At 35.0% G+C, this 26,111-nt stretch overlaps 3 protein-coding genes across 3 annotated transcripts; 2 read left to right on the top strand and 1 right to left on the bottom strand.

Annotated features, from left to right (window-relative positions):
* The first annotated feature begins 5,619 nt into the window (after nt 1–5,619).
* Nucleotides 5,620–7,839, top strand: LOC134656960 (uncharacterized). Its single transcript, XM_063512523.1, has 4 exons — nt 5,620–5,756; nt 6,179–6,313; nt 6,591–6,804; nt 7,633–7,839. Exons 1-4 carry the CDS (start codon nt 5,652–5,654, stop codon nt 7,785–7,787), a joined length of 609 nt encoding a protein of 202 aa, XP_063368593.1. The 5' UTR covers nt 5,620–5,651; the 3' UTR covers nt 7,788–7,839.
* Nucleotides 7,840–12,407: 4,568 nt separating this feature from the next.
* Nucleotides 12,408–16,302, top strand: LOC134656919 (alpha-tocopherol transfer protein-like). The gene is made up of 6 exons (XM_063512472.1): nt 12,408–12,490; nt 13,161–13,332; nt 13,830–14,046; nt 14,508–14,694; nt 14,976–15,192; nt 16,148–16,302. The coding sequence occupies exons 1-6, from the start codon at nt 12,479–12,481 to the stop codon at nt 16,300–16,302; spliced, it is 960 nt and encodes a 319-aa protein (XP_063368542.1). The 5' UTR covers nt 12,408–12,478.
* Nucleotides 16,303–18,445: 2,143 nt separating this feature from the next.
* On the bottom strand, nt 18,446–23,828 carry LOC134656934 (uncharacterized). The gene is made up of 6 exons (XM_063512488.1): nt 23,673–23,828; nt 22,876–23,035; nt 22,131–22,245; nt 20,455–20,586; nt 19,224–19,437; nt 18,446–18,591 (listed from the first exon to the last, which is right to left on the bottom strand). Exons 1-6 carry the CDS (start codon nt 23,821–23,823, stop codon nt 18,446–18,448), a joined length of 918 nt encoding a protein of 305 aa, XP_063368558.1. The 5' UTR covers nt 23,824–23,828.
* Nucleotides 23,829–26,111: the final 2,283 nt, after the last annotated feature.

The raw sequence follows: 26,111 nt of genomic DNA, 5'->3' as shown, positions 1-26,111 counted from the left end.
ATTACCGACTTCAAAAAAAAGACTTTTTGAATCCGTCGGAATCTATTATTTTTATTTTATTTAGGAGGTCTGCGCGGGACCAAAACGTAGAGGCCCTTTTGACACTTTAATTAGATGTAAATGGTGCACCGAGGGGATGCTGCCCTTGCCCGTATCGTAGGATGTAAGCACCCATCAGGGTGCAAGGACTATCAAGGGAGTTGATGGATTCTCAAATGAAATATAGGTTATTGGATGAAAGCGACGAACTAAATACTGGGGCTATAATGGGGTTCAAAATCGGACGCCTGCTTAATACCGTTTGGTATGCTATTTTATTTTCCTTCTGACGATAACTTGACTGATTTGACCCCACAAGATGGGTCTCCACAAAAAGCGACATCTAGGATGACTCAAGGGCAACACCGGTGTGAGGCTTGGAGGTAGAGATGTGTCACTGAACTAATGTAGCCAACTCGCCACTCACGTTTGCACATCTACCCTCGAGAACGCAGCTTTCGCGACTCCACTCTAGACAGCCGGCGTGATCCTGTGATCCGGTCCCCCCCCCCCATCTACATTTCGGGTGAGAGAGCTCCCCTAGGACCACTCGGGTACGTGAGGTCGCTACTCCCCAACAGCTCGGCACAAGCTGCCCTGGGTTCACTGATTCCACTGGTCTTTATTATGTCTTACCTCAGGAAAATACTAAACATTCGTGAATTTAAACTTATCTAAATTTAAACATCATTTTTCCATGTGTTATAAAAGTTTAATATCAGTTCGCCAACCGGTTTTACCTGATGACCAATCTATAAATCTAGCATTTAATTGTGCCGCACTACGCATATCGAGCGTCATACGCGTTTCAAGGTTAATTATTCAATATCTGGGTGACCGAGTTTCGCTCGGAAAACATATAAAAACTCGAAAATGCGCGTTTTCCCAGAGATAAGACCAAGCTAGATCGATTTTTCGCCCCCGAAAACCCCCGTATAGCAAATTTTATCGAAATCGTTAGAGCCGTTTCCGAGATCCCCGAAATATATTATATAAATAAATAAATAAATAAACAAAAATTGCTCGTTTAAAGGTATTAGATTAGATAGATAGATTAGATAGATTAGCTGCAACTTCCACGTTAGTTCACTGCGTAATAAGCTGTTAATATTACACTTTAAACAACATTACTGAGCAAAACATTAAAAAAAAATTCGAAACGACGTCGCCATTTTGAATTTTTACCGGAATTCCTTGAAATTTATTACCGTGAGAATACGGCATGGTGGGGTAAATAACTTGAAGCCATTTGTTTCTGACGTCTTGTTTCATAATGAATGATTTCAACAATTTTTCTAAAATATTAAGTTAACGATTTTAGAGCAAAAATGTAAAATTGATAGATTTAAGAAAGAAAGAAAATAAATTTATTTACGTCAAACCAATTTAGTCATAGAGATTGTACACTTTTTGTTAGGTATATCTAAATAACAAATATTGGTTTCTATTAGCACGTCTTCTCATCTTGCCTTTTTAATAATGAGGTCGCGAGCGTGCATCACCGGTAATATATGACGAGAAGGGGCAGTTATTAAAAGTTCATCAAAAAATTATGGTGGTAAATTATATAAAATGATGTATAAGAACAGTTTTAGGAAATGCTGTAGATTGTTTAAGTATCAAAATCACGAGAAATTGTCTGTTGTTTTGAAGTAATTTCTGGTGAAAATTGATTTCGTCTAACTTTCATTTATTCTTGTTCAATATCATAACACAAATATAGTCTATTAAAGATAAATGACAGGATATAAATAATACAACAACACTTTTAGCAGTCTAAACTTTTAAAATTTTATAAATAAGGGTTCTAAAATCAGAGCTTTACGCGGATTCTCATAAACGAAACAAAAATCATTATTAATTTAGAGACTCCTTTTTCAAAATTGTGATCTATTAAAAGAAAATATAAGAAAACGTGATAATTGGAACAATTACTGTTTATTTCTATTAGTAAACGAATACTGTAAAATTTCAACGATGAAAATTACCAATTTTACATTTTTCAACTTTTTTCGTAAACGGACTCTTAATATTAGAAAAATACAAACTCAAATTTGTAAACTAATTGCCTAAAATTTAGAATTTATATACATTTGAAACCATTCAAATATTTACGTTTACCTACGTAACAATTGAAATTAGATATTATAGATATCGACTTATTAGTTAGATTCAACGAACCGACCCAAGCGTAATAAATACTTTTGGACCGAAAATATTTAATAGTAAATACTGAAATATGATTTAGCTACTTTATTTACATCTCATTAAGCGCCACTTGCACAATCCCACTAGCCCGGGGTTAACCGGTTAAACCGTTAAATCAGTGACAAATTATACTGGTAACCATGGTAACTCCAGGTTTAACCGGTTAAGCCCGATTACGTAGTGAACGTTGCCCTAAGTGACAAAATGGAATCTGCGTGTTGGCTTCGGCTCCGCGCACATCACCCAAATGTCCGAAACACCATTCTTCCGTGTTGGGTAAAGACATACAAATTAATATTAAGTATTATTACCTAGTCTTAGTAAGTAAGTACATCATTCTTAGTAAGTACATCTAATTATAACTTTTCAGATAGAGACTATTTGGAACGCATAATCATTTCTACAAAAGGATCTGTCGAAAAAGCGAAAAAAAGGATAGATAAAGTTTGCACCATGCGGACTATGGTGCCTAACTTGTTCGAGAAATGTCACGCGAAAAATGACTTCCCAAATTTACATCAGGATTGCTAGTAAGTACAGTAGAACCTCGATACCACAAATCTCAAGGTGTACGCCAAAAAGTTCGTGTTAACGAATTTTTGTCTTATAGAAGGTATCTGGGGGCACGGCAGTGCCCCCGCCAAGTCGAGCGCGAAGCAAACACTGCCGTACCATCCTTTACTGGAACCATTTCGCCGCATTTTCAGGCCCCTATTTGAGAACCTCCAGATAAGACCAGAACGCAGAAATTTTCGTCATCCAGTAAGCTATAATCACATACTTAAAATCCAAAATTTCAAGTCTGTAGGTCATTTCGTTCCGAAGTTAAGCGAAAGCAAAGTTTCGCATTTATGACACTCACTCACTCACTCATGATCATCAGAATAGAATTAGTACTTCCCATAAACTCAGAGAGCTGAAATTTGGTACAGAGTTAGGGTTTAATGGCCATATAAAGGGAAAACCTAAAAATATTGCAATATCAGTCACGTTTTAAAGATCGAAGAACTGCATAAGTAAGTTTATAATCCCATATAAATATATGATATTACAAAGTTACTGTTGCAGTTCCTACAAATAGTAGGTTAAGTAAAGGTACACTACGATGTATGTACGATGTGAATATGAATAAAGACGTGTTTAGTTATGATATGTGTATACATAGTATGGGTATGAGTACCCGAAAAGATGGACTGCCTACAAAAAGAGATGAGATCCGATCAAAAACATTACATGTAAAAAGGTGCAAGTCTCGCAACGCTTTTACTCCAAAAAAGTTTTGAGATGTAATGTGAAACCAAGTCGGTTATTTTAATCAGTGCCAGGGGGTGTTAAAACCGTATCAATAAGATATCTTTAATTTGTAATACATATAATGACTTGGCAATCGCACATAATGCTTTACTCAAACCGTACTCGTAAATATGTGTAATGCTCAAACTGCAATTAGCGCTAGCGTTATGTTCAATTAGAATTATTTTTAATAGGTGACGATGATCCTTTTGTCATTATGCAGCCGTGCGATGGCCAAGTCATTATACGTATTACAAATTAAAGATATCTTATTGATACGGTTTTAACACCCCCTGGCACTGATTAAAATAACCGACTTGGTTTCACATTACATCTCAAAACTTTTTTGGAGTAAAAGCGTTGCGAGACTTGCACCTTTTTACATGTAATGTTTTTGATGGGATCGATTTAAGAGCCAACAGGAGTGGTAATTTCCCCATACAAACGTACTCGACTGTTTCCTCCGTGGGTTTTGAAGCTAGAGCAATGATTTTTTCAACACAGATTAATATTTTCAATATCTGTGTCGGACCGTTTTGCTTTTTTTGATATTTTTGTTTTTTAAGGCGCTCGAGCCCTTCAAAAATGGCCAAAATGGCCTAATTGACTATGCCGCAATGAGAGGCGTGGTATTCAAAACTGATATCAAGTAGCCAAAAAAGTAAAACGGTTCGACACAGATAATTACATATTCATTTAGATTCCCAAATTTGGTTACGATGGGTTAAGTTTTGGAGGAGGAAACAGTCGAGTACGAAACCTCGATTTTTGAGATTTTTACGCACGATCTTTCGCCTTGTCCTTATCGCACTAGTTTTAGGAGTCGCTTCCGTTAGCGAGACGGGTATATTTACCTAAAATATTTAAATCTCAGCTCCTTTTTCGTCTTAAGGTTTTTGTTCATATGGAAGTTTTGGGCTTTGAAGAGAAGGGAAACAGCATTCGCTTTAACGGGGATTTTACTTAACGATAACGAGGTTTCACTCTATACATCAACTTTACAATAAATAATAAATATTTTTATGTTTAAACATGTGCTAGAGGTACAGTCACCAGTAATACGTTACTCTTCGAAGACCGCAATAATATGTGACAACGCTCTTAATGGCTCGACAAATAAGATCATGTCAGATATTTTTGCGTCCTTCGTTGTGTAACATAACATAAACAGTTAAGATCCAATTTGGCTATAATATAGTTTAGAATTTGAAACAATATTTCAATTTTTTCTAATAAATAAGATCCTAGCTTTGATAAATTCGATTTGGACATTATTTACAAAGAGAAGAGACATATTTCAGAACCTATTATAATCAAGAAAATTTTAAAACTAATAATAAAGACATTTACTTTTATTCTTACCAAGAGCTGTTTTGTAGCTATTCTTTATAGTCCGACTGGTCGGACAGCGAGGAATAAATTCCTTATCGTTCGACATGTCGGACAGGACTGTCAAACTACGAGGCTGGTGGGAAATAAAAAAAAATATTTTAAGTAACTGTGTGACTCATAAATAATCTAATAACCTTAACCTGCCGAATCCCACGATATGACGTCACCATAAGCGTTCTGGCTCATATATGAGCCGTGGGAGCTGACAGATTAAACGACCAATTCTTGTTTATTTATTTATATATATATATATATATATATATATATATATATTCGGGGATCTCGGAAACGGCTCTAACGATTTCGATGAAATTTTTGTATATAGGGGTTTTCGGGGGCGAAAAATTGATCTAGCTAGGTCTTATCTCTGGGAAAACGCGCATTTCCGAGTTATTACATGTTTTCCGAGCGAAGCTCGGTCACCCAGATATTTATTATTAAATGAATATGATTAACTATACTTGGTCAACTAGATCTTGACAGTAGAAAAAGGCGGCAAATTTGAAAAATGTAGGCGCGAAGGGATATCGTCCCATAGAAAATTTGAATTTCGCGCCTTTTTTTACTGACAAGATTTGGTTGACCAGCTAATAAGTATAAGTTTGCACCACGCCGCGTACATATATTTGAACCGGTTTCTGTAGCGCATCCTAATATTAAGTGTTCTGTATTTTGTTTACAAATAAATAAAATGTTTATTTTTCAGCATAAACCTTAACATGCCAAAAATAACTGATGACAACTATAGAATATTCATTGCAAAAATAAACAACAAACCACTTTCGGCTTCGGTGTTTCTGCAGGCGTATCAGTTTTCGGTTATTGTAAGTTAGATATTAAGTAATAAAGCAGTCCCTCTTGTATGTAGTTGAGAAGTGTTCTGATAGACTTGGCTTATTTGATATTTATGATACAGTAAAAGATTTGGAGACTCATTATTTACTTTGCTATGAACATTTTAAATCAAAGTCAAGTCGCTTAACGAATGTGTTTCTGTAAATCATACACAACAGGCTGGTCCAAAAATACTTTGAATTTTTTTACTATTTTATCGTTGATAAATTTAACAAATTTTCAACGATATGTTTTAGTTAAATTATTGTCTATTTTTTGTAAAAGAAACAAAAATTGACAACGTATTTTTGGGCCAACTATTATATACATGAGGGGGGCTTTACTTAAGTTTTTACCTTTACTTTATTGACTTCTTTAAAAAATATATAATTAATATAAAATATTTTTTCAGCTTTCTGAATACATGAAACTTTACGATTACACTCTTGGCTACCACGTGATAGTTGATTTGAAAGATACCAATATTTTGGATGTGGTCAGTAAGATCGACTTAGTGGACCTCCGCAATATTATGGCGTTATACACTGTAAGTTGACCAAAAATACGTTAATAAAAAAAAATATTTCTTATTTGACGGGTACTTAAGTAACAAAAATATTAGAATTGCAATCGTTTAACTAAAACATACCGTTATTCTCTTCAAAATATTCTCCTTTAACTTCGATTCACAAACAAAAACGTCGGTTACAATTATTAACAAACTGCCGCAGTAATAATTATCTTGGATAAATCTTGGAAGCAATAAATTTTAGAATAATTATAAGTCTAATTCTGCACTTTGTGACCCTCATGTCTGATTTCAGGATGGCTACGGTTTCAGAATTAAAAATATACACGTTTTATCTACTTCATCCATGGTGGGAGCTTTCGTCGATATTTTAAAACAGATCCTCACCGCTAAACTCGGTCAAAGGATCTATGTTTGTAAGACAGTAGAAGCTTTGCACGAACGCCTACCTAAACATTTGCTGCCCGAAGATTATGGAGGAGAACAGAAGTCTATTTCCATACTTTATGGTAAGTAAGTTTTGAGCCATTTACAAGAAATATCATAGAAGGGAAAATAAATGGAAGGAGAGAGGGGAAGACCAAGAAAATGTTATATGAGCCAAGTGTGGGAGCATGCAGGGGCCGTGTCGTACCAGGACACTAAAGGGCTGGCTTCGGATCGACCAAGTTGGTGACAACTTCATCACACTGCACCGACAAGAGCCCAGGGGGCCGATTTTTGAATTTCCATCGCTCGATTTCGTCACCCGAAAATGGGTAGAAAACGGCGTAAGTTTAATTTTTGAAAAACGAGTGTTAGAAATTGGGAATCTAGTGGTATTTACCACTCGTTTTCAAATCTTTTAGTAGAATTTAAATATTTAGTAGTGGAGATATTATTGCACGAAATACACGAAATTGAGCGGTCGAAATTCAAAAATCGGCCCCCAGGCTCTTAAATTGAATGAACGAAGTTTTGAGGGCGACAGAGCCTCGGCCTTTTCAAACTTAGTAGTAAGAAGCTAGCATATCCTAACATAGGCATTTATGTGTGATAAGCACAACACAAGCCATCGGGAACACAAGCCATATAATAATTTTAGTTTAATTTAATCATATTATATTTTATTATGTAATTAGTTTTAAATATTTTAGAAATTAATCACATGGAATATTTCTGGAATAAATTAATTTCATTCATTCATTCATTCATTGAGCTTACTGTGGAATTAACTAGTTTGATTTGAGTACGAGTATCCCATACGGTTTATTTAAACTGAAATAGGTGTAAATAAATAAACTGGTTTGTTCTCTAGATTTTTTTTACGTAATTGATCAGTGAATGCCTGTTTTCAGATCAATGGTTAGAAGAACTGACGTTAGACAAGCATGTGGCGTACATGAAAGAAATTAGAGGAGCATGCACCAATGAAACGTTGAGACGTCCAGACAAATTTAACGATGACTGTCTTGGGATGCCCGGCTCCTTCAAGATGCTGCATGTTGATTAGACTGGGTCCGATTACTTTGAAATTATCGAAGAAAATGAAATCTGAACTATCTTGTATAATATAAGTCTGTCAAGTTGAATATGTCAGTAGCCATGTAAAGCAAACTAAAGTATGGTGTCCTAGGAAACGAACAAAAAGCTGCAATGTACCTACATCGAACAACGATGAAACGTAAACAAAACAGTTCCACAGATAAGACATGATAAGACATGATACGCGATTTTCGAATAATTCAAACGTAGTGTTGCTAACCCGTTATTTTTAAAATTTGCCGCTTTTTTCTACTGACAAGATTTGCTGGACCAAGTATATTTCATTTACAGTTTGTTGCCAAATGAACAGGTATATTAAAGCGAATGAGGTGCTTACAAATATCAGGAGCCCGATTCAGTTTTTTTTTATTCGGTTTTGTTCTTATTTTGATAGGATCTTTTTTAGGGTTCCGTACCCAAAGGGTAAAAACGGGACTCTATTACTAAGACTCCGCTGTCCGTCCGTCCGTCTGTCTGTCACCAGGCTGTATCTCACGAACCGTGATAGCTAGACAGTTGAAATTTTCACAGATGATGTATTTCTGTTGCCGCTATAACAACAAATACTAAAAACAGAATAAAATAAAAGATTTAAGTGGGGCTCCCATACAACAAACGTGATTTGTGAACGAAATTAAGCAACGTCGGGCGGGGTCAGTACTTGGATGGGTGACCGTTTTTTTGCTTGTTTTTTTGCTTGTTCTGCTCTATTTTTTGTTGATGGTGCGGAACCCTCCGTGCGCGAGTCCGACTCGCCCTTGGCCGGTTTTTTTTTATTTTTTTTATTGGGTTTTTTTCTTATTTTGATACGATCTTAAGCATAAGAGGTTGTTATAACAGAATTGGGTTTCAGCTTAGAGAACATCATGTTCAGATATTTCTGGGCAGCTGGTATTATGCAGGTATTTTTATGGCAGATTTATATAAATATATTTTCTGTTATTATAGTACATATCTATATTTATTTGTAAGTGTAAGACTAAAATATAAGACTTTTAGTTTTAAAGTTTTTTTTACTTGTTTCCAGTAGGTAACTTTACATCGCAAAATATTTGATATCAAAAATATATTCTTTAAAACTCTGGTTTCTTTTATTGTCTGGGGAGTAAAGTGATTCGGTGTAGGTAATGGTCATTTAACAATTATGTTAGATATTCAAGTCACAAAACAATTATTTCTTCATGCAGATTAAAATTGACACGTAATGTAATCATTTGTATCCTACATTTCCTCATTTCTATTCATGAATTGTGCCCCATTCAAGGTTAAATTATAGAGCCAAGAGTGAATAGACAACACCAACCGTCCAACACCACTAATCGGTCCAGCAATATTGCCATATACCTCGCCTTTAACAAAATTACGATCTCCATAGCGCAACTTCGGCAGTTCCACGTAGCACACGACCGTTACAGCGTGGAAAACTATCAAACGTGCCGACTAGCCGGGAAACACTCTATTTACTGCCCAGACGTGAGTTTCGTGGTAAATAAACTGGTAGGTTTAGCTGCTTAAAGTTAGCACCTAAGATTCGCTGACCGACAGAAATTTGCTATGGCTGCGCATAGACTGTATTTTGTACCCAAGTGAATATTTTTCGGAAATAAACGATTTTATTTTTATTTTTTATTTTTGCATTTTGCTGATTTTACAAGCACGTGCTAAAGTCTATTTTTTTATTCCGTAGACTGAAATGACAGTTAATTGTATGAACATGAAATGTCATTTCATACTATTAACTGTCATTTCAGTCTACCGAATAAAAAAATAGACTTTAGAAATAAAATGGTTGTATCTTTTTAATGAATAGTCAAATGCATATAATATATATGCATATCTAAAATAAAAAGTTATGAATATGTTTCGACAAGCTACCTCTGAAAAAAAAAAACTTAACGCTGTATTTTGACGTAAGCGGTGCGTACTAAAAGTTGTGCATTATTTATCTCTCAGAGTTAGTCAGACATAACAAAATCATCCTGTATTTTTATTCTATGGAATAATATACTCATAGTTTTTTACTTTCTTTGCTTATTCATGAATATAGTCTACAGTTTCAGTGAAAATCATCATTCGCAAGAGTCGTTCTTTTTATCAATTTTAAAACCATAAATATGGTCAGTGATATAATTTTCAGTATAACTATGCAATTTTCAGATTACTCGTACCCAATTTAATACCTATTTAAAACTAGGTAGCTATTTTATTTCCAAGACCTACAACTACAAAGAAAGTATTATCGTATCCGAGCGTGCTGAGATGCATCCAGACAGAAGAAACTTGGCGTAAGTAATTGAATTTCATTTTCAGTGTTCCACGAGGGAATAAAAATCCTTGTAATACTGGGTGTATTTTTTAGGTGATACAAGATGTATGTAGTGTACGCGTTTGTACTGATTGCTATGACAAGAGCCCGTACCATGGAGTCACTGACAGTGTCAAAACTGACATTTACGCTATCGAGAACGTAATTTACTTTCTATACATCTCGTTTGCACTAATATGCGAGTACGAGCGAGATGTATAGAAAGTAAATTACGTTCTCGACGGCGTTTATGTCAGTGCCAAACTGATGGTAGCCGTAAAGGACGATATAAACTTCCTTGATTTACAATCAAATTTTACTATAGAAATAACTCTGAAGCCACAAAAAAAATCATGTTGACCATACAATTCTTGAATTGAAGCTTAGTATAAGATACCTGATATTTTTTTGCGATTTCGGGGTTACTCTTAATATCAAACTTTAAGGGTGACTCACGTTACACGGGGCCGACCGGGCCGTGTCCGGGCCGGAGCTTCCGGCGCTTACTTTTCTATGACAGATGAGAGGTGATCACGTGATGCTTTCCATAGAAAACGAAGCTCCGGAAGCTCCATCTGTCATAGAAAAGTAAGCGCCGGAAGCTCCGGGTCGGACACGGCCCGGTCGGCCCAGTTTAACGTGAGTCATGCTTTACGATTTTATGAATATTGCTCGCGCTGCACTGCCGCACATCCCCTGAAACAACTAACCTACAAATTATAGTGCTTATAACCCCAAGATTATTAGGTAGGAATGTCGAATTAGGTGCAATTGCCGGTTGTATTATACGTGATAGCGGAAACTAGCCATTACTAGTTAATTTCACCTAATCACCGTTGGTGCTTCATTTGCTAAATACACTCGCTGTCAAAAGTGACATTTGAATAGTGAACTATTAATGAATTTTTGACCTAGTAATAAATGCCTAGATATTCTTCTCTTAATATGAATACATTTTATTCTGTCTATATTTTACCTGAGTATTAAACGTAGTTTATTAAAATAAATAAATAAATAAAAAGTCATTTATTGTCGCAAAACACAGTAACAAAATAAAACAAACAAGGAAAAAGAAAAAAAGACACAATAAGCACATAAGTCCAATAGGGTTGCTGACTGTATAAATATATATATGTTTAATTATAACTATGTAGAAGGAGGAGTTAATTTGAACGTGACGTCGTGTGTGCGTTTCATATACACTAGTATCTAACCGTTCCGACAGTTCGAGAAAAAAAAAAGAACTTGATTTGACCTGACAGTCAACCACCCTATAAGGGCAATAAGCATTAATTACAGCAGCAGTAAAGTAGCGATAAGTATACATACATCTATTAATAACTACTTATCTAATAGGTATAAAATTTAGAACTATTTGTTAACATATAAATACCTACTATTTAAGTGCGACAATAGGCTCGGGACTCAGCTTGTGCCGCGAGTCAGGTGACTGCACAGCGCTGTTTTTCAGCCCGTACCTGTCTCTTTGCGTATATAAAAGAAAATATGAATTGCTAGCTATAGGGGAATACATGCCTTCATAGCCTGTATTAACATTTAAGTAGGTGTTCATTTAAATCTAAATTTCAATTTTCTACCTATAGAAATATTTGTTCACGTCCAGCAATGGGGCCCTAATATGTTTTACTTTAATTTGATTTACATTTAGGTAAGTGTACATTGTTATGCAACTAATCATCGTTCACATTATTGTTCCCTTAAAAGAATTCTTAACACGACACGTTCACGATGACGATTGACGTTGACGTTGACGATTCTTATTGACACGTTTATGACTGTGGTAAATGAACTTTACTCCCTAGAATTTTATGCTGGATAAGCACTTGTAATTCCGGAAAAGAACGTTTTTGATGTAATCTAGCGATCTTATTTAGCTCTAGAAATCAGAAGCAGATGGCGTGGCGTGGGTAGATACAGGAAATACATATTTTAAAAAACACCACCTTGGACTGCTTTAAAGCCACAACGTCAAAAAGGCTTTAATGTGCAAAACGGTAACATTGGGTAACTTACCTAGTTATTGTTGCATAGTGTAGCTCCACAGTTGTTCCACAAAACTTAACTGCGGTGATGCAACATTTAAAGGGGCCCACTGAATACCAGTCCGCCGGACGATATCGGCCTGTCAATTATTCGGAACTGTCAACTTTTTGTTCTAACTGACAGGTCGATATCGTCCGGCGGACTGTTAATCAGTGGGCCCCTTAAGTGGTGCGTGTTAAGATAAGGTAAATGTTCCTATCTGTACCTACCTATTCATATTATGGTAACTCCATTGATAATGAGAAGCATAGACCGTGAACTTCTTAGTGGATGTAGTATCATAAACAAAGATGTACAACATTGTAAGTACACGTGTTTTGTGTTAGAACTATAGTGTTCTAGTATTTTATGACATTTTTGTGAAATATACAGCGTGTAATTTTAATACCATAAACTGAAACGAGGCTTAAGTTTTAGACATTTTTAATTTAATCTTAACTAACGAAGTACAAATTATATATAATTATATATTTTTTATTTCGAGCAGTAACACATACATACATTTCGTAAATAGACATCACTTGTGTTGTATCAGTTGTATGTTACTTTGTGTTTATTCAAGGCGTCGCAAAGTAATGATACATAACTATAACTTTGCTTGCAAAGTTATAGTCCTGATTAAAGTAAATAATTATGTAGTGTAATGAACCGTTGTCTTAATTTGTAACTCTATATCTACCAGTAGGTATCAGCTTATGCATAATTAAGTAAGTTGTAAATGCCTCAAGGGCCTATTTTAGATTAAAGCTAGCTATTAATTGAGTTTAGTAGTACCAATGTAGGTATATATCTTTTATATAAATAAACGATTATAACATGGAAAAAAGTAAGTTGTTTAGACGTTTGCCGTTTAGACTTTTATTTCGCCATTTCTATCAAAACATTTTTATAAATCTAAATGAACAACTGTATATAATGAAATATTGGAATTTGTCGTATATTAAAATTATTTTGCTGTTTTGTAATTTACAGAAAGAAAATGAAGACTTAGCGATTAACTCAAGATTACTTCTAAATTCCGATAGAGGGACCTTAGAACAGCTTTTCAATGACCTTGGGGTCGACCCATTTTCAGTAGACGATATGCTTAGGACTATTCATGAGTGGTACCAAAAAGAGCCGCATTTGCCAGCAGGACAGTTACGTGAGTTTATATTATAAGATACATTGAGGTAATTTAAAAGCTGGGTAATTTCAAAAATGGCTATCACACTTCACACTTTAGCAACACTTACGCTATTGCAATGGATAACAAGGCCCAGGCATCTTACTTACTATTGCTACAGTAGAAAGTGTTTCTAGTTCAGTGGATAGTTGCCATTTTCAAAATTACATCGCCTTCGAAGTTACCCCATTGCACCTTTACCGGGTGCCATGGGCCACATGGAGGGGAAGTACTTTAAATATTGAAGATAGGACATTTCCGTAAAAGAAAACCTCAATGTATCTTTTTAAACGATAGCAGCAATCCTGGACTAGAAAACGCTGCCGGTACTGGATTTGTGTGGCCAGAACCCCTTCCCGGTTCTATTTTTTTTATATAAAAAGAGTACCGGGAGCACTCCCTATTTTAATAGACAGTTATCATACCAATTTTGGCTTTGTATGGTACAGAAATGTTAATTTTATTAATTTTTACAGATGACCAATTCATTGCCAGACTACTAATAATGAGAAAGTTTAGTATAGAAAAAGTGAAACAAAAGATTGACAACTATTACTCCGTGAGACCCAAGATGCCAGAATTATTGAGTAACAGAGACCTAATGGAACCTAATTTGATTAAGTATATAAAAGATGGTTTTTGGATAACGTTACCTCGAAAAACTCAAGAAAACCACAGAGTTACCATATTAAGGTAAGAAACTAGTGTGTAATATTAAGGTATGAGATAGATTTTTTGTTTTTCATTGAATAAACAAGCATTGCAAGTTTAGGATTATTCTATTAAAAATTAGTTTTACTTTTAGGTACACATTTGCAAGGTTAACTGAATTTGTTGTATTTTTATTATATTGGTATACAGGATAGCAGCCGTAAAAATAACTAAGTCATATTAATGTTTACATAAATAAGGCCAATAACAGTCATCCATTAAATTACATGTAACGATTAAAAATAACAAAAATATTTATAGGCACAATAGGATGTAAGTTATAAATGCAATTTGTTTTTTCATTACAAATTGTTGCAAGAACTATGCCAACAAACCGTATTTTATTGATACCTAAAGATTCTCTCCTCAACTGTTAAACAAATTGCAATTTTAGATCCAGAATTATACTTTTTATTACCTTAGTCTTGACATTTTTATTTCAGAGTGCAGCGCAGCGAAGACGTGTCTGTTCTAGATTTCACCAAAGTGCTAACCATGATTGTCGACTACAGAATGTGGAACGACAGTGTATTAGGAGAACAAGTCATTTTCGACTATAGCAACGTCACTTTACCATTAGCGTTGCAGTTTACTCCAGTATTTATACAGAGGGCAATTTACTTTTTCACTGTAAGTAAATATTTACAGAATCATGAACAGACAATACAAAAAGCTTAATCGATGCACCTAATAAAGGTTATGATAAGATAATATAAGATAAGATCGTTCTTTATTGGATTTATTTATCTTTATAATTTAGGTTAATTTGAGTTTTAGGTATTAGATAAGTTTTTATTAACACTAGCCGCTGCCTGCGACGGCTCGTAAAATTCCTTAAATGGACTGTACAATTTTATTTTATTTTATAACTTTTTACACATATACTTACAGTATTTCCATAAATTTTACAGGAATGCCTGGGCCCAAATTTAAAAGGCATTTATATTGTAAATCTACCTCCATTTGCCGAATATATCCTATCAGCGGTCAAAAAACTACTGAAGCCAAAGGTGGTCCAAAGAATACACATTTACAAGAACTTACAAGAGGTGTTAGGAAAATTTCCAAAAAATATCATTCCTAAGGACTTGGGTGGCACTGATGATGTAACCTGCCAGGACATAGCCGGTAAGTAGAACAATGCAGCGTTTTGTTTTACCTAATTATTATTACTGGGGTGGTACTGGGCATTTGAGTGTCACGTCGACCAGGTATTGATCTATCTACAAACAAACCCAAACCCTAGACTTCCTTTTACACAACCAGTCCCACTCCACTCCAAGAGGAGAAAACCTCTTTAAAAAACCCCAATCTAAGGTGGACCAATCGTGCCGAGAGATGCGTGGCTGAGGGGGAGCTCAGTCGCTAACGATGACCCTCGATACTGGGCGACCTCGAGGAGTACCAAGCAAAGCAAGCGGCAAGCGGGGCTCTGCTGGATACTGACCACATGTTTCCCTAGCTTCTCGTGGGAATTTGTTTTACCTAATGATTGGTATTTAAATTTTTAATTACATTTTGTAACAGCCTGTAATGCCTGTATGACGGGATAGTCGAGTAGCGAACCAATTTGCAATGTTTCAATTGTTAACAAAATTCGCTCAATTTGTGCTGATAGTGACGCCATCTAGTCCCTTATACCCAAACTACGATGAAGTATATAACGTAACTGTGTAAATGAAAATTTATGGAAACGCACCTGATAAATGTTTTCTTCTTTATATATCACAATACATGAATAAACAATCATGTTATAATTATACATATATTATATGTATATGGATACTTTTATGAATACAAAATACTGGATTGATTAATTATTTCTTTCTGTAAGGAATGTTCTCGAAGTAGATATACAAATCTTATCAATAAAATATTAAGATAAAATCGAGTTTGTTGTTTTCATATAGTTTTAATTATATTTTTAAAGTTAAGTTATTCTTTTTTATGGTGATTCCTGCAAGGCACTTAAATTAATATCAAAACATACCCGACAACATTTTGTGAAATGTATGTGTTTTATCTATTCTGCCTTTAACTTATTATCCATATAAACAATTAAAATAATAATGTATGCTTACAGATGCTTGGGAGAGGACATTAAGTTCTGCCTCATGGAGAAAATTCTTTAAAAAACAAGATTTAATTCATACTGACGAAACTAAGAGGACTGTAAAGAAGAATTTCCAGGACGACTTTGGCCTCGCCGGGTCTTTTAAAAAGCTTAATATAGATTAACCCCGTTCTTCTCAAAACTTTACCAAGCCCCAATTAGTTAATTTATGTTTTATCCCTATCTTAGTGTAAGGCCTGAGTGGACGCTCGAAGCGGAGCGTTCGGCGGGGCGTGCTGCGGGGCGTCGAGCTCCCAAGGGATTTGAGCAGCGTGCACTAAGGCCGCTCCTATACGCTATGCATTTGTTTAACATGCACGCCGCACGCCCCGCCCCGCTGCACGACCAACTTGAGCATCCACTCAGGCCTTACACTTACAAATACGTAATTGGTGAATAAATAGGTATACTGGGTGTGGTCTGTAATTTGAGCAAAAAATTAAACTGTAGGCTAATGACCAACATTTGTTGAGCGAATTTTAAAAATAACTTGTGTTTTGATTTTACATTTTAAAGTTTATTTTAAAGGGGCCCACTGATTAACAGTCCGGTATCGGCCTGTCAGTTGTTCGGAACTGTCAAAATTTTGTTCTAACTGACAGGCCGATAGCGTCCGGCGGACTGTTAATCAGTGAGCCCCTTAAGACACAATGCACATATTACGCATTCTGTTATGTTTAAGGCGTGACAAGCAACGCAACGTCAATCAATTATTGTGGCGTATTGAAGATAATATTTATTTTGTAAGAAAATTATGAAGTATAAAGACTTATAATTGAAGGGTACACGGAAAGAACATGTCTATAGTCACTTTTTTCGGAAAATGAGATTTTCATCTCAAAATGTAGCGCTCTTAATGAACTATTAGTTACATCCTTTGCTACCACCCCGTATAATATATGTAACACAAATTTTGTTTTAGTTCAAAAAGGTCTGGTCACGGAATTACCATACATTTTGACATTGTTCCAAATTTTAAAACCGCGATTATTCAAAATGTTACAAAAGGGACTAGACATGTTCTTTCCGTGTACCCTTCAATTTTTAAATGTTATTGAACAATCAAAGTGTTTGAGGAGTATTTACAATCCATGTTTTAGGTAATTATTTGCTCGTATTACAAGTCACACCCGGTATGATATACTATGCTACCCCATGGACATCGGGCGGACAGACGGACGTCTGTCCGTTCGGTTCCATTTATCACGAATTGTTGTTCCAGATATATGACTGTTATCTGATGTATCGAAGTTTGTATTTAATTTACTTTATCGTCGCCTAGTAACCATCGTACAAGCTTTGTTTAGGGCTACGTCGATCTGTGTGAGAGTGTCCCCAAATATTTATATATTTAAAAAAGGTCCTGTGGGTAAGCAAACTGTAACTCACAACTTGTAATTATGTAGACAGTTAAAATTAACACAAGTGTGTTTATTTTAACCCTAGAAGCTTGGAAGCATTATACTATACCAGTCATACTCTAAGTGTGTTCCGCGGAACCCTAGGGTTCCGCGACACCCCTGCAGGGGTTCCGCAAGAATTTAGAACACTATGCTTTAGTCGGCTCGAAAAATGTTACTATGCCGCCACCGTATTTGTAGGATTCCATCAAGTTTTCGCTTTCAAAAAGGGTTCCTTCAAAAAAAAGATTGAAAACCGCTGTACTATACTATAGGTAACAGACAGTATTCTTTTTTTGCAAAAGGCGGAGGACAGCATATAAATAAATAAAGTTTGAACAATAGACTTTTTACACTCGATTGGGAAACGGAGAGCCTCTTAATTAAAATAATTCAACAATATACTTTAAACAATACAATGTTATTTTTTAGATAAAATTATTGTTAAAACATTCTTGTTTATGATAATGCAATGTACCTACCTAATGCTAACCATGATGTAGGTAACTATAAAAAATGTAGGCTAATCTCATTATTGTATAGGTAGTATACTTACTTATCTGTATCTGAATGGTATAGTTACATTCAGAATCCTTCAGTTTTAATACGTGAAACTCTGCGTAGGGGGCGCTAATACCACAACCATCCACAGTAATATTACTACAATGTTCTGCCACCCCCCTATTACTGCAATTTTCACAACGCCAAAACATGTATCATCTAGTACCTAAATGTTTTTATTAATTAATTTAATAGCAATCCACATCGAGTGAGATTAATCTCCAAATTTTTCGAAAGTTAAAGGAAAAATGGAAAATTCACTATTTTTAACAAGATTCGAACTTGCGAACTATTGAAAAAAAAACAGTTAATCTAGATTTAATTTCTTGAATGTTCCCGCTAATTCCTCGTTCGTATTAACACTAGGTCTCTTCTTCTCGTCGGATACCTTCTTACAACCATCCAACAAGCACTGCAGGGTTGTTCCGCTTCGAAACTCCCTTTGATATAAGTCTGTAATACAACAAAATAGTCATGAACTTCGTTAAAACTACTTGCACATTTAATGGGGTACTCAGAAATACCTTTTGTGTATAATTTTAAACAATTCACAGATGGCGCTAGTGCTACCGCGCCCAAATTGTAGGGAAGTATGGATACTTTTGCAAGTTTAAGAGCTTTTTTAAGTTTGTGAAACCGTGTTTTAGATACCATAAAATCGGTTTACTTTAATCCAACAAGGGGATAACTTTGACCAACACATGACAAAAAAAAATGATCTAATAAAAAATATATAAAAATGAGGGGCCTAATAAAAAAAACCGTGGAAGGTTAGCTAAAATCAACCGGAGCATAAGGTGTCACAATATCAATGCACCGAATTAATCTCAATGGCCAAAGCCTGGAGGGTTCCAGTTCCAGGGCCATCATAACCCAAATTTACGGCATATAGTAGCGCCATCTGTTAGTTTTCTGTGGCGCAAATCCTGAATTATCAAGGCGCTATAACAGTCTCGCTTGGACCACATATTTCTCGAGTACTTATATATGTATATTTAGCTTATCAATGGCTGCTGATCTTAATTTTAATACAATAAAAAAGTGAACAAAATTTATATACGTCTATGAGAAGCATTTTAGCTAACCTTTAAATTCATCCATACTGTAATCTTCTCCTTCATAGTCCTTAGGCAAATACATCTTTGGCAAAACTTTATGTAGTTCCTCTAAAGTTTCGTGTACCACCAGTCTTTCCATTAACTTTGGTTTTATAAATTGCTTAAACAAATTATATATCTGTCGTCCGATTGAAGGAACATTTATTACATGGACGCTAAATACTCTGAACCCGGATCCTTCCTGAAACACAATTATTTTTATTTGATTAAAGTAATAGGCTTGCAATGATACCTAAGTATAAAAGAAATTTAAATATAAAGTGACATTCAATAGAACTTGCTAACTATGTAAACAACCCGCCATACTAAAATTGACACTTAATATCAATTTACTAGTAACTTTTGTTTACATAGTTAGCAAGTTCTATTAAATGACACTATAGTACGAAACATCTTTGTATTTGACAGTTTAATTCCAATATTTGACAGCCCACTGTCACCTCTATAGGTTGGAACTATTAAAAACTATTGGGACAGTAACCTGAACTGTGACATTGACCTAAGTTGTCCTTCAAAATAATTAAAGTAAAGAAAATCAGTTTACGCACATAAGACTGTTGCTGTTTTGCGTGACTAAATACATAGGTAGTTTCATCATCTTCCTCGCGTTGTCCCGGCATTTTGCCACGGCTCATGGGAGCCTGGGGTCCGCTTGGCAACTAAACCCAGTAACTGGCGTGGGCACTAGTTTTTACGAAAGCGACTGCCATCTGACCTTCCAACCCAGAGGGTAAACTAGGCCCTTATTGGGATTAGTCCGGTTTCCTCACGATGTTTTTCCTTCACCGAAAAGCGACTGGTATATATCAAATGATATATCGTACATAAGTTCCAAAAAACTCATTGGTACGAACCGGGGTTCGAACCCATACATAGGTAGTTTAAACCTATAAATATTTGATTTTAAATTACTACTTGTCGAGATATGAACTTTATTATCTACTAGACTAGCGACCCGCCCCGACTTCGCACGGGTAGTTCAACCAATTTACACAAAACCTTAACAAATTATACACCAAAACCTTCCTCAAGAATCACTCTATTCATATGTGAGAACCGCATAAAAATCCGTAAAGTAGTTTTTGAGTTTATCGCGAACAAACATACAGACATACAGACAGACGCGGCGGGGACTTTGTTTTATAATTGTATTAATAGTCAAACATACCTTCCAATAAAATCAATAAAATGTACTTACTTGAAACATTTGCGAAGCCCTCTGCACCACCATGGGGTTGATTCTCAAGAAATGGCCTAGAGTAATATTCTTGAGGTCCAGGAGCCATATTTCACCGAGCATGTAGTCGTAATTCACTCTTAAGTCACCAACCTGAAATTGAATGATTACCTATTAAATGAAATTTTACGAATATTATTACTAAATACAAATTACCTACAAAGTAATAAATCGTCAGGTGACAAGCAAAAGTTACTAAGTACAAGTTCATAGCCATAGTGAACCATATTAGTACGAAAATAAGGTTGATTTTTGTTTAAATATTTTATAGTTATTAGTGACTTTTGCTTGTCACCTGACGAAATGTAAATAAAACAGTAGGTACATTAAATAAAATTTAAAATTGTAACTATAAAAGTATATAGTATATCAAAATAGTGGTATCAATGAAAAAATATGAAATGTATTTTTTTTTATTAAAGTTTAACTGTGAATGTGTAAGTTATTTCATTCTTAAACACGCCACCAATAAAATGTTACTTATTTTTAACAAGCTACAAAAATTAAAATGGAGCTAAAACTAATTTGATTCCTTTAACGCATAACAAAATAGTTATTTTCGATACAAGTGCGAAAAAGAGGAAATTCGAAACGAGTGGCGATAAATTAAAACACGACCGAAGGGAGTGTTCTAAATCGACACGAGTTGCGAAATTACCTATTGGCACGTGTATCGAACAACGTTATACAGTACATATGGCACTTTAAAGTTTCTACATACGCACGAAAAGTGTTATTTTACGCACTAGTGCGGAAAAGTATGTACAGTAAATGATTTTTCGAACATTACCTATCAGCATTGTTGTTTAGAAAAGTACTAGAATATTCCCCGAGTTAAATTGGTCGGATAACTTGAAATTCATCAATTTGTATATAAATCTTATGCGCATATTTTCGAATAATAAGACTTAAATTTCGCAAGACGTCTAATATTATTGTGACGTACATGATCCATAAGGAAAAATAACTGTAATTGAGTGCCGCGTAAACAAAAATTATGAGAGCAGAAAAACCCACGACACACGTGTACTTCTGTACTTACCTGTACACACCTAAATTTTATTAGGTATAGGTATATTATTGACAACTCTTACGGGACGTACTTATATAGTTAACGTTCTGGAAAACCCATACCTCATCCCTTTTTTATTTGCGCAATTTTTATTTTTTAAATTCATGAGGTCTTTCAATCCTGATCTTTATAGGGATTTTTTTCTAGGAATTTTTCCCTTCTCGTCTATCTAACGAAGAAGGTAATTATAAAAGAAAAAAATGAATTTTTTAGGACCCAAAGAAATGAAAAAACCTTAAACTTATTTAAAAGTTACTGTGTCTTATAGAACCGTCCGTCCGTCCGAAAGAAAAGAAAAACGATTAACAAAAGGTTAACTGGAAGAGTTCCCTAAGAGATAGGTTCGCCTTTGTAAGTATCTTTTACTAATTGTAAGTTACTTTTATTATGTTTTTTGTACAATAAAGAGTGTACTACTGCCACTACCATAACATTAAGTATAAGTTATTTAAATTTAAAACAAATGATTATTATAGAGAGGTGCAGACTGCAGACATTACCATGAGTACTAGTATTATAATAGTAATACCTACTAGAAGTGTTTAAGCAAAGTGGTTTAACATACCATATAAGAGTTTCTAAAGATCTCTTCAATTCTGAAAGAGTTAGAATTAGGGTCAACGAACTTTAATGTAGTGATTCTCTTTCCTTCGTATAATTTTGTTGAAATGGCTTGACGACTGAAAATATAACAAAACATTTAAGGACTTAACAAATTATTACAGCAGGAGACGTATCAATGAATTTCTCGGAACGTGTGAAATATAATTTGATATTTAAGTACTGTCTACTGTACTGTGTACTGTCACAGAGTAAAGTAATAATATTAACTCGGTGTAGGATAATAGAGTGAGTAAACCAGACTAATCCCAACTAATAACTTAACAGGCCTAATAACTTATATATAAATATATGAGTATAATTATTATTCTTTAAATTACAGTTTCTCGATTAAAATTACAGTTTTTGCAGACTTTTTAAATATTAGGTTTAGGTACATTATGTATCTTTAAAATTGGGTAAACGTTTAGAAAATATCGTGCAAATACAAATCGTTTACAAATCGTTTATTTACCAAACATTTTTACAAATCGACATAGCAGATTGAACTTATCATAAATTAGATTTTACAACTAAGCTAATATCAAAAGTCACTAAGTACAAGTTCATAGCCATAGTGAACCATTTTAGTACGAAAAGAAGGTTGATTTTTGTTTCAATATTTTATAGTAATTAGTGACTTTTGCTTGTCACCTGACGATATGTTGGTAAATAAATAATATTTCATCCGGGAATATTAAAAAACTCACTAAAAGGTAAACAAATCTTGATGTCCAGTCAACACTTCTATTCTGCTATGAATCAAATCCGGAGACATCCCTCTGTATTTGTAAAAATTATCTATTTTACTTTTGACTTTCTCTCGAGATCCTTTGGCCATTATAAGCATCTTGACTATAACTTCAGAATCTGAGAATTCAGTTAAATATAAATTAAAACCATTTGAAATTATTGTTCTTGATTCAATGAGTCCTGAATTTGCCCAACTAACTGAAAGCGTTAATACCGACTCGTGTACACGTATATTATACACGGTCGGCAACGCGCTTGTGATAGATATTAAGTTGCAAGCTTCGTTACGGTATTTGCTTACCATTCTGACAGAACGTATTCTTGTTTATCATTATTAATAGTACAAAAAAGCTTCAAGAAATCTTATTCCAACTAATCATTATTTTGCACTATTAAACCACCCAACTATAGTACAAAATCTCCAAGCTTAGTTTGGAAAAACTCACTCGAATATCTTTGTTACGGTATTATTATGAATGACGGAGTACTGAAGCTAAATATTTTTATAATTCGACAGAAAACATCCAGAAAATACTAAGAAAAATAACACTGGTAAGTGATAATTAATTAATAATTGAACTTAAAATATGTATGTACCTTAGATGTAGTATTGGACTATCTTGAGTGATTTAAAGGTACTCAAAATATTATTGAAAATCCCGAGTTTACCCTATAGTCTGGTGTATTTTAACTTACACGAGTATTTAAAAGATGAGTATTAAAAAGCATAGCTTCATGATAATGCATAATTTACCTAATCCTGCGTCAACCAGGTGCGGTTGTCTCTGGAACCAGTCCATGATTGCCTCGACATCTTCTTTTATACCGCTTTCAGTAAAACCGATTTCTTTTAGCACTATTTTTCTTTCCTCCGCGCTGTATGGAAATATACTTATTTGTTCCATCTGCAAAAAAATATACACAAATTGGACAATTTTTTATCATAAATCATAAATCTTTATCTGTATGAACCCCAAGTGTCATGATATTTATTTAATATATGTATTTAAATACTAAATTGTTGACTGCGTCTAAAAAAAATTGTAAGCCTTTCAGTTTTTTATTTAATCGCTATTCTATGATACTTGGAGATTAAAGGAAAAATTAATTGATGTCAAGAAGGCTAAACGCTCATTGTGGTGGTTATACAATAAGTATAAATTTTTTTTTTGTTTAATAGGTGAGCGATAGTTAAAATAATTTAAATGTTAACAGGAAAATTTTAAAATGAAAAAAAAATATATCATACCTTGTTGTTGCCGTAACGTCCAACCATCGACACACTGGATTTAGTTTTAAAGAACCATGACCCATGATCTCGTATGAAAACCGGTTTGGCGAACCGGTCAAGTTTGCCATATGAACAGGAAATAAAAAAAAATAAGTAAAGAATGGTGTGAAGTATATAATTATAATAACAGATATGGTTTAGAAATTAATTATAATGATAAACATGAATGATATCAAAGTTTTTCAATCTGATTGAGTTAAGGCGAGGAGTGTAACATGTATACTTCTACTTAACTGAGATATACTTACATATTTAAGTAGGGTACAGGTTTATATTCCATAAGCCAAATATGGCGTTCAGAAACAGTATAAGAAAAGATTTTTTTTTCTTCATACAATTTGTATAGGAATGTATTTATTCGTTTATTAGTGATGATGATGATGATGATGATGGTATCCTGTTATCCCTCATCAGGGACATAGGGCTCTCAGAAGGGATTTCCATTTTTCGCGGTCCAGCGCGGCCTCCTCCAGCTCCGCCCAGCCGAGGCCGAGTGGTGCAGCCTCCTTTTCCACTGTGCGCCTCCAGGTGGTACGTGGGCGACCTGGCCCCCTTCTTCCGGGAATTTTCCAAGTCAGCCCTTGCTTGGATATGTGGTTGTTTGGCCTTCGTAAAACATGACCTATCCAGCGCCATTTCCGCAGAAGTATCTCCTTAGCTAAAGGGTTTTGTCCGGTCAACTCCCATAATTTAATATTGGATATGGTCCGTGGCCAGTAGACTCCTACGATTCGCCGCAGACACTTGTTTACAAACACCTGTAGTCTACTGGTTATGTCTTGCTTGACGGGCCATGTCTCGCATCCATACAGGAGGACCGACTTGACGTTCGAGTTGAAAACCCTTAGCTTGGTGCGGCGAGTGATTACTGTGGAAGTCCACACGGGTTTCAACTGTGCGTATGCGGCGCGGGCTTTATTGATGCGAGCTTCAACATCCGCTTCTGCACCTCCCAGGGGGTCCATGACACTTCCAAGGTATGTGAATGTTGTAACTTGTTCAACCGGTTCCCCGTTTATTAGAATTGGAGTTGTGTTCGGGGCATGCAGGCGCATAGCTTTTGTTTTGGCACAATTGATACGCAATCCTTCTCTTGCCGCGGCATCGGCCAGGTCATCGGTCTTCGACTGCAGGTGGTCCTGTGTCGTGGCGAGCAAGCACAGGTCATCAGCGAAGTCAATGTCTTCAAGGGTTTTGCCATTGACCCAGGACAGCCCCCTTTCCCCTTGACTGGTAACTCTGCGCATCACATCGTCCAGGACAATCAGGAACAGCAATGGCGACAGCAAGCAACCCTGTTTAACCCCAGCAGTGACGGGTATCGGATCTGACAATTGGCCCCTGTGCATTATCCGGCAAGTGGATCCCTCATAAAGGCACTTAATTATTTCTATGACCTTGACTGGTATTCCCCTTTGCTTCAGTATTCGCCATATACTTCTCCACTTCACCCTATCAAAAGCTTTCTCGAAGTCCACGAACAGGACATGGAGCTCGCTTTTTATCTCGTGACACTGTTCTAAGATCATGCGCAGGACGTTAATCTGATCGTTAATCTTATTCTTCGTTTATTAGTACAATCGAAAAAGTGTTGTTATGAAATTCTTAATTGGTTAGTTAACGTTTTTCTCTGATAGGCATAACTTTTCCTTAAAAACAAAGTTTTAAGATGTTTTTCCTAGAAAATTATCTCTACCACGGGGAAAGATGAATTTAGTAAAGTAAGTACATTTTAAATATTTTATTACAAAGAGACATTTAACGCTAAAAATCTTTGTACTGTATATTTATTTACTGTTTCTAAAAAATAACATAAACAACAATAAATAAAGCCTTAAAGTAAAAATTAAAATTATAAACGAAACTTATAAGTAAACTAGGTATAAATATCTAGACAATTTG

This window comes from Cydia amplana, chromosome 19 (assembly GCF_948474715.1).
Source record: "Cydia amplana chromosome 19, ilCydAmpl1.1, whole genome shotgun sequence".
NCBI lineage: Eukaryota > Metazoa > Arthropoda > Insecta > Lepidoptera > Tortricidae > Cydia > Cydia amplana.
This window is presented reverse-complemented; position numbering and strand designations above follow the sequence as displayed.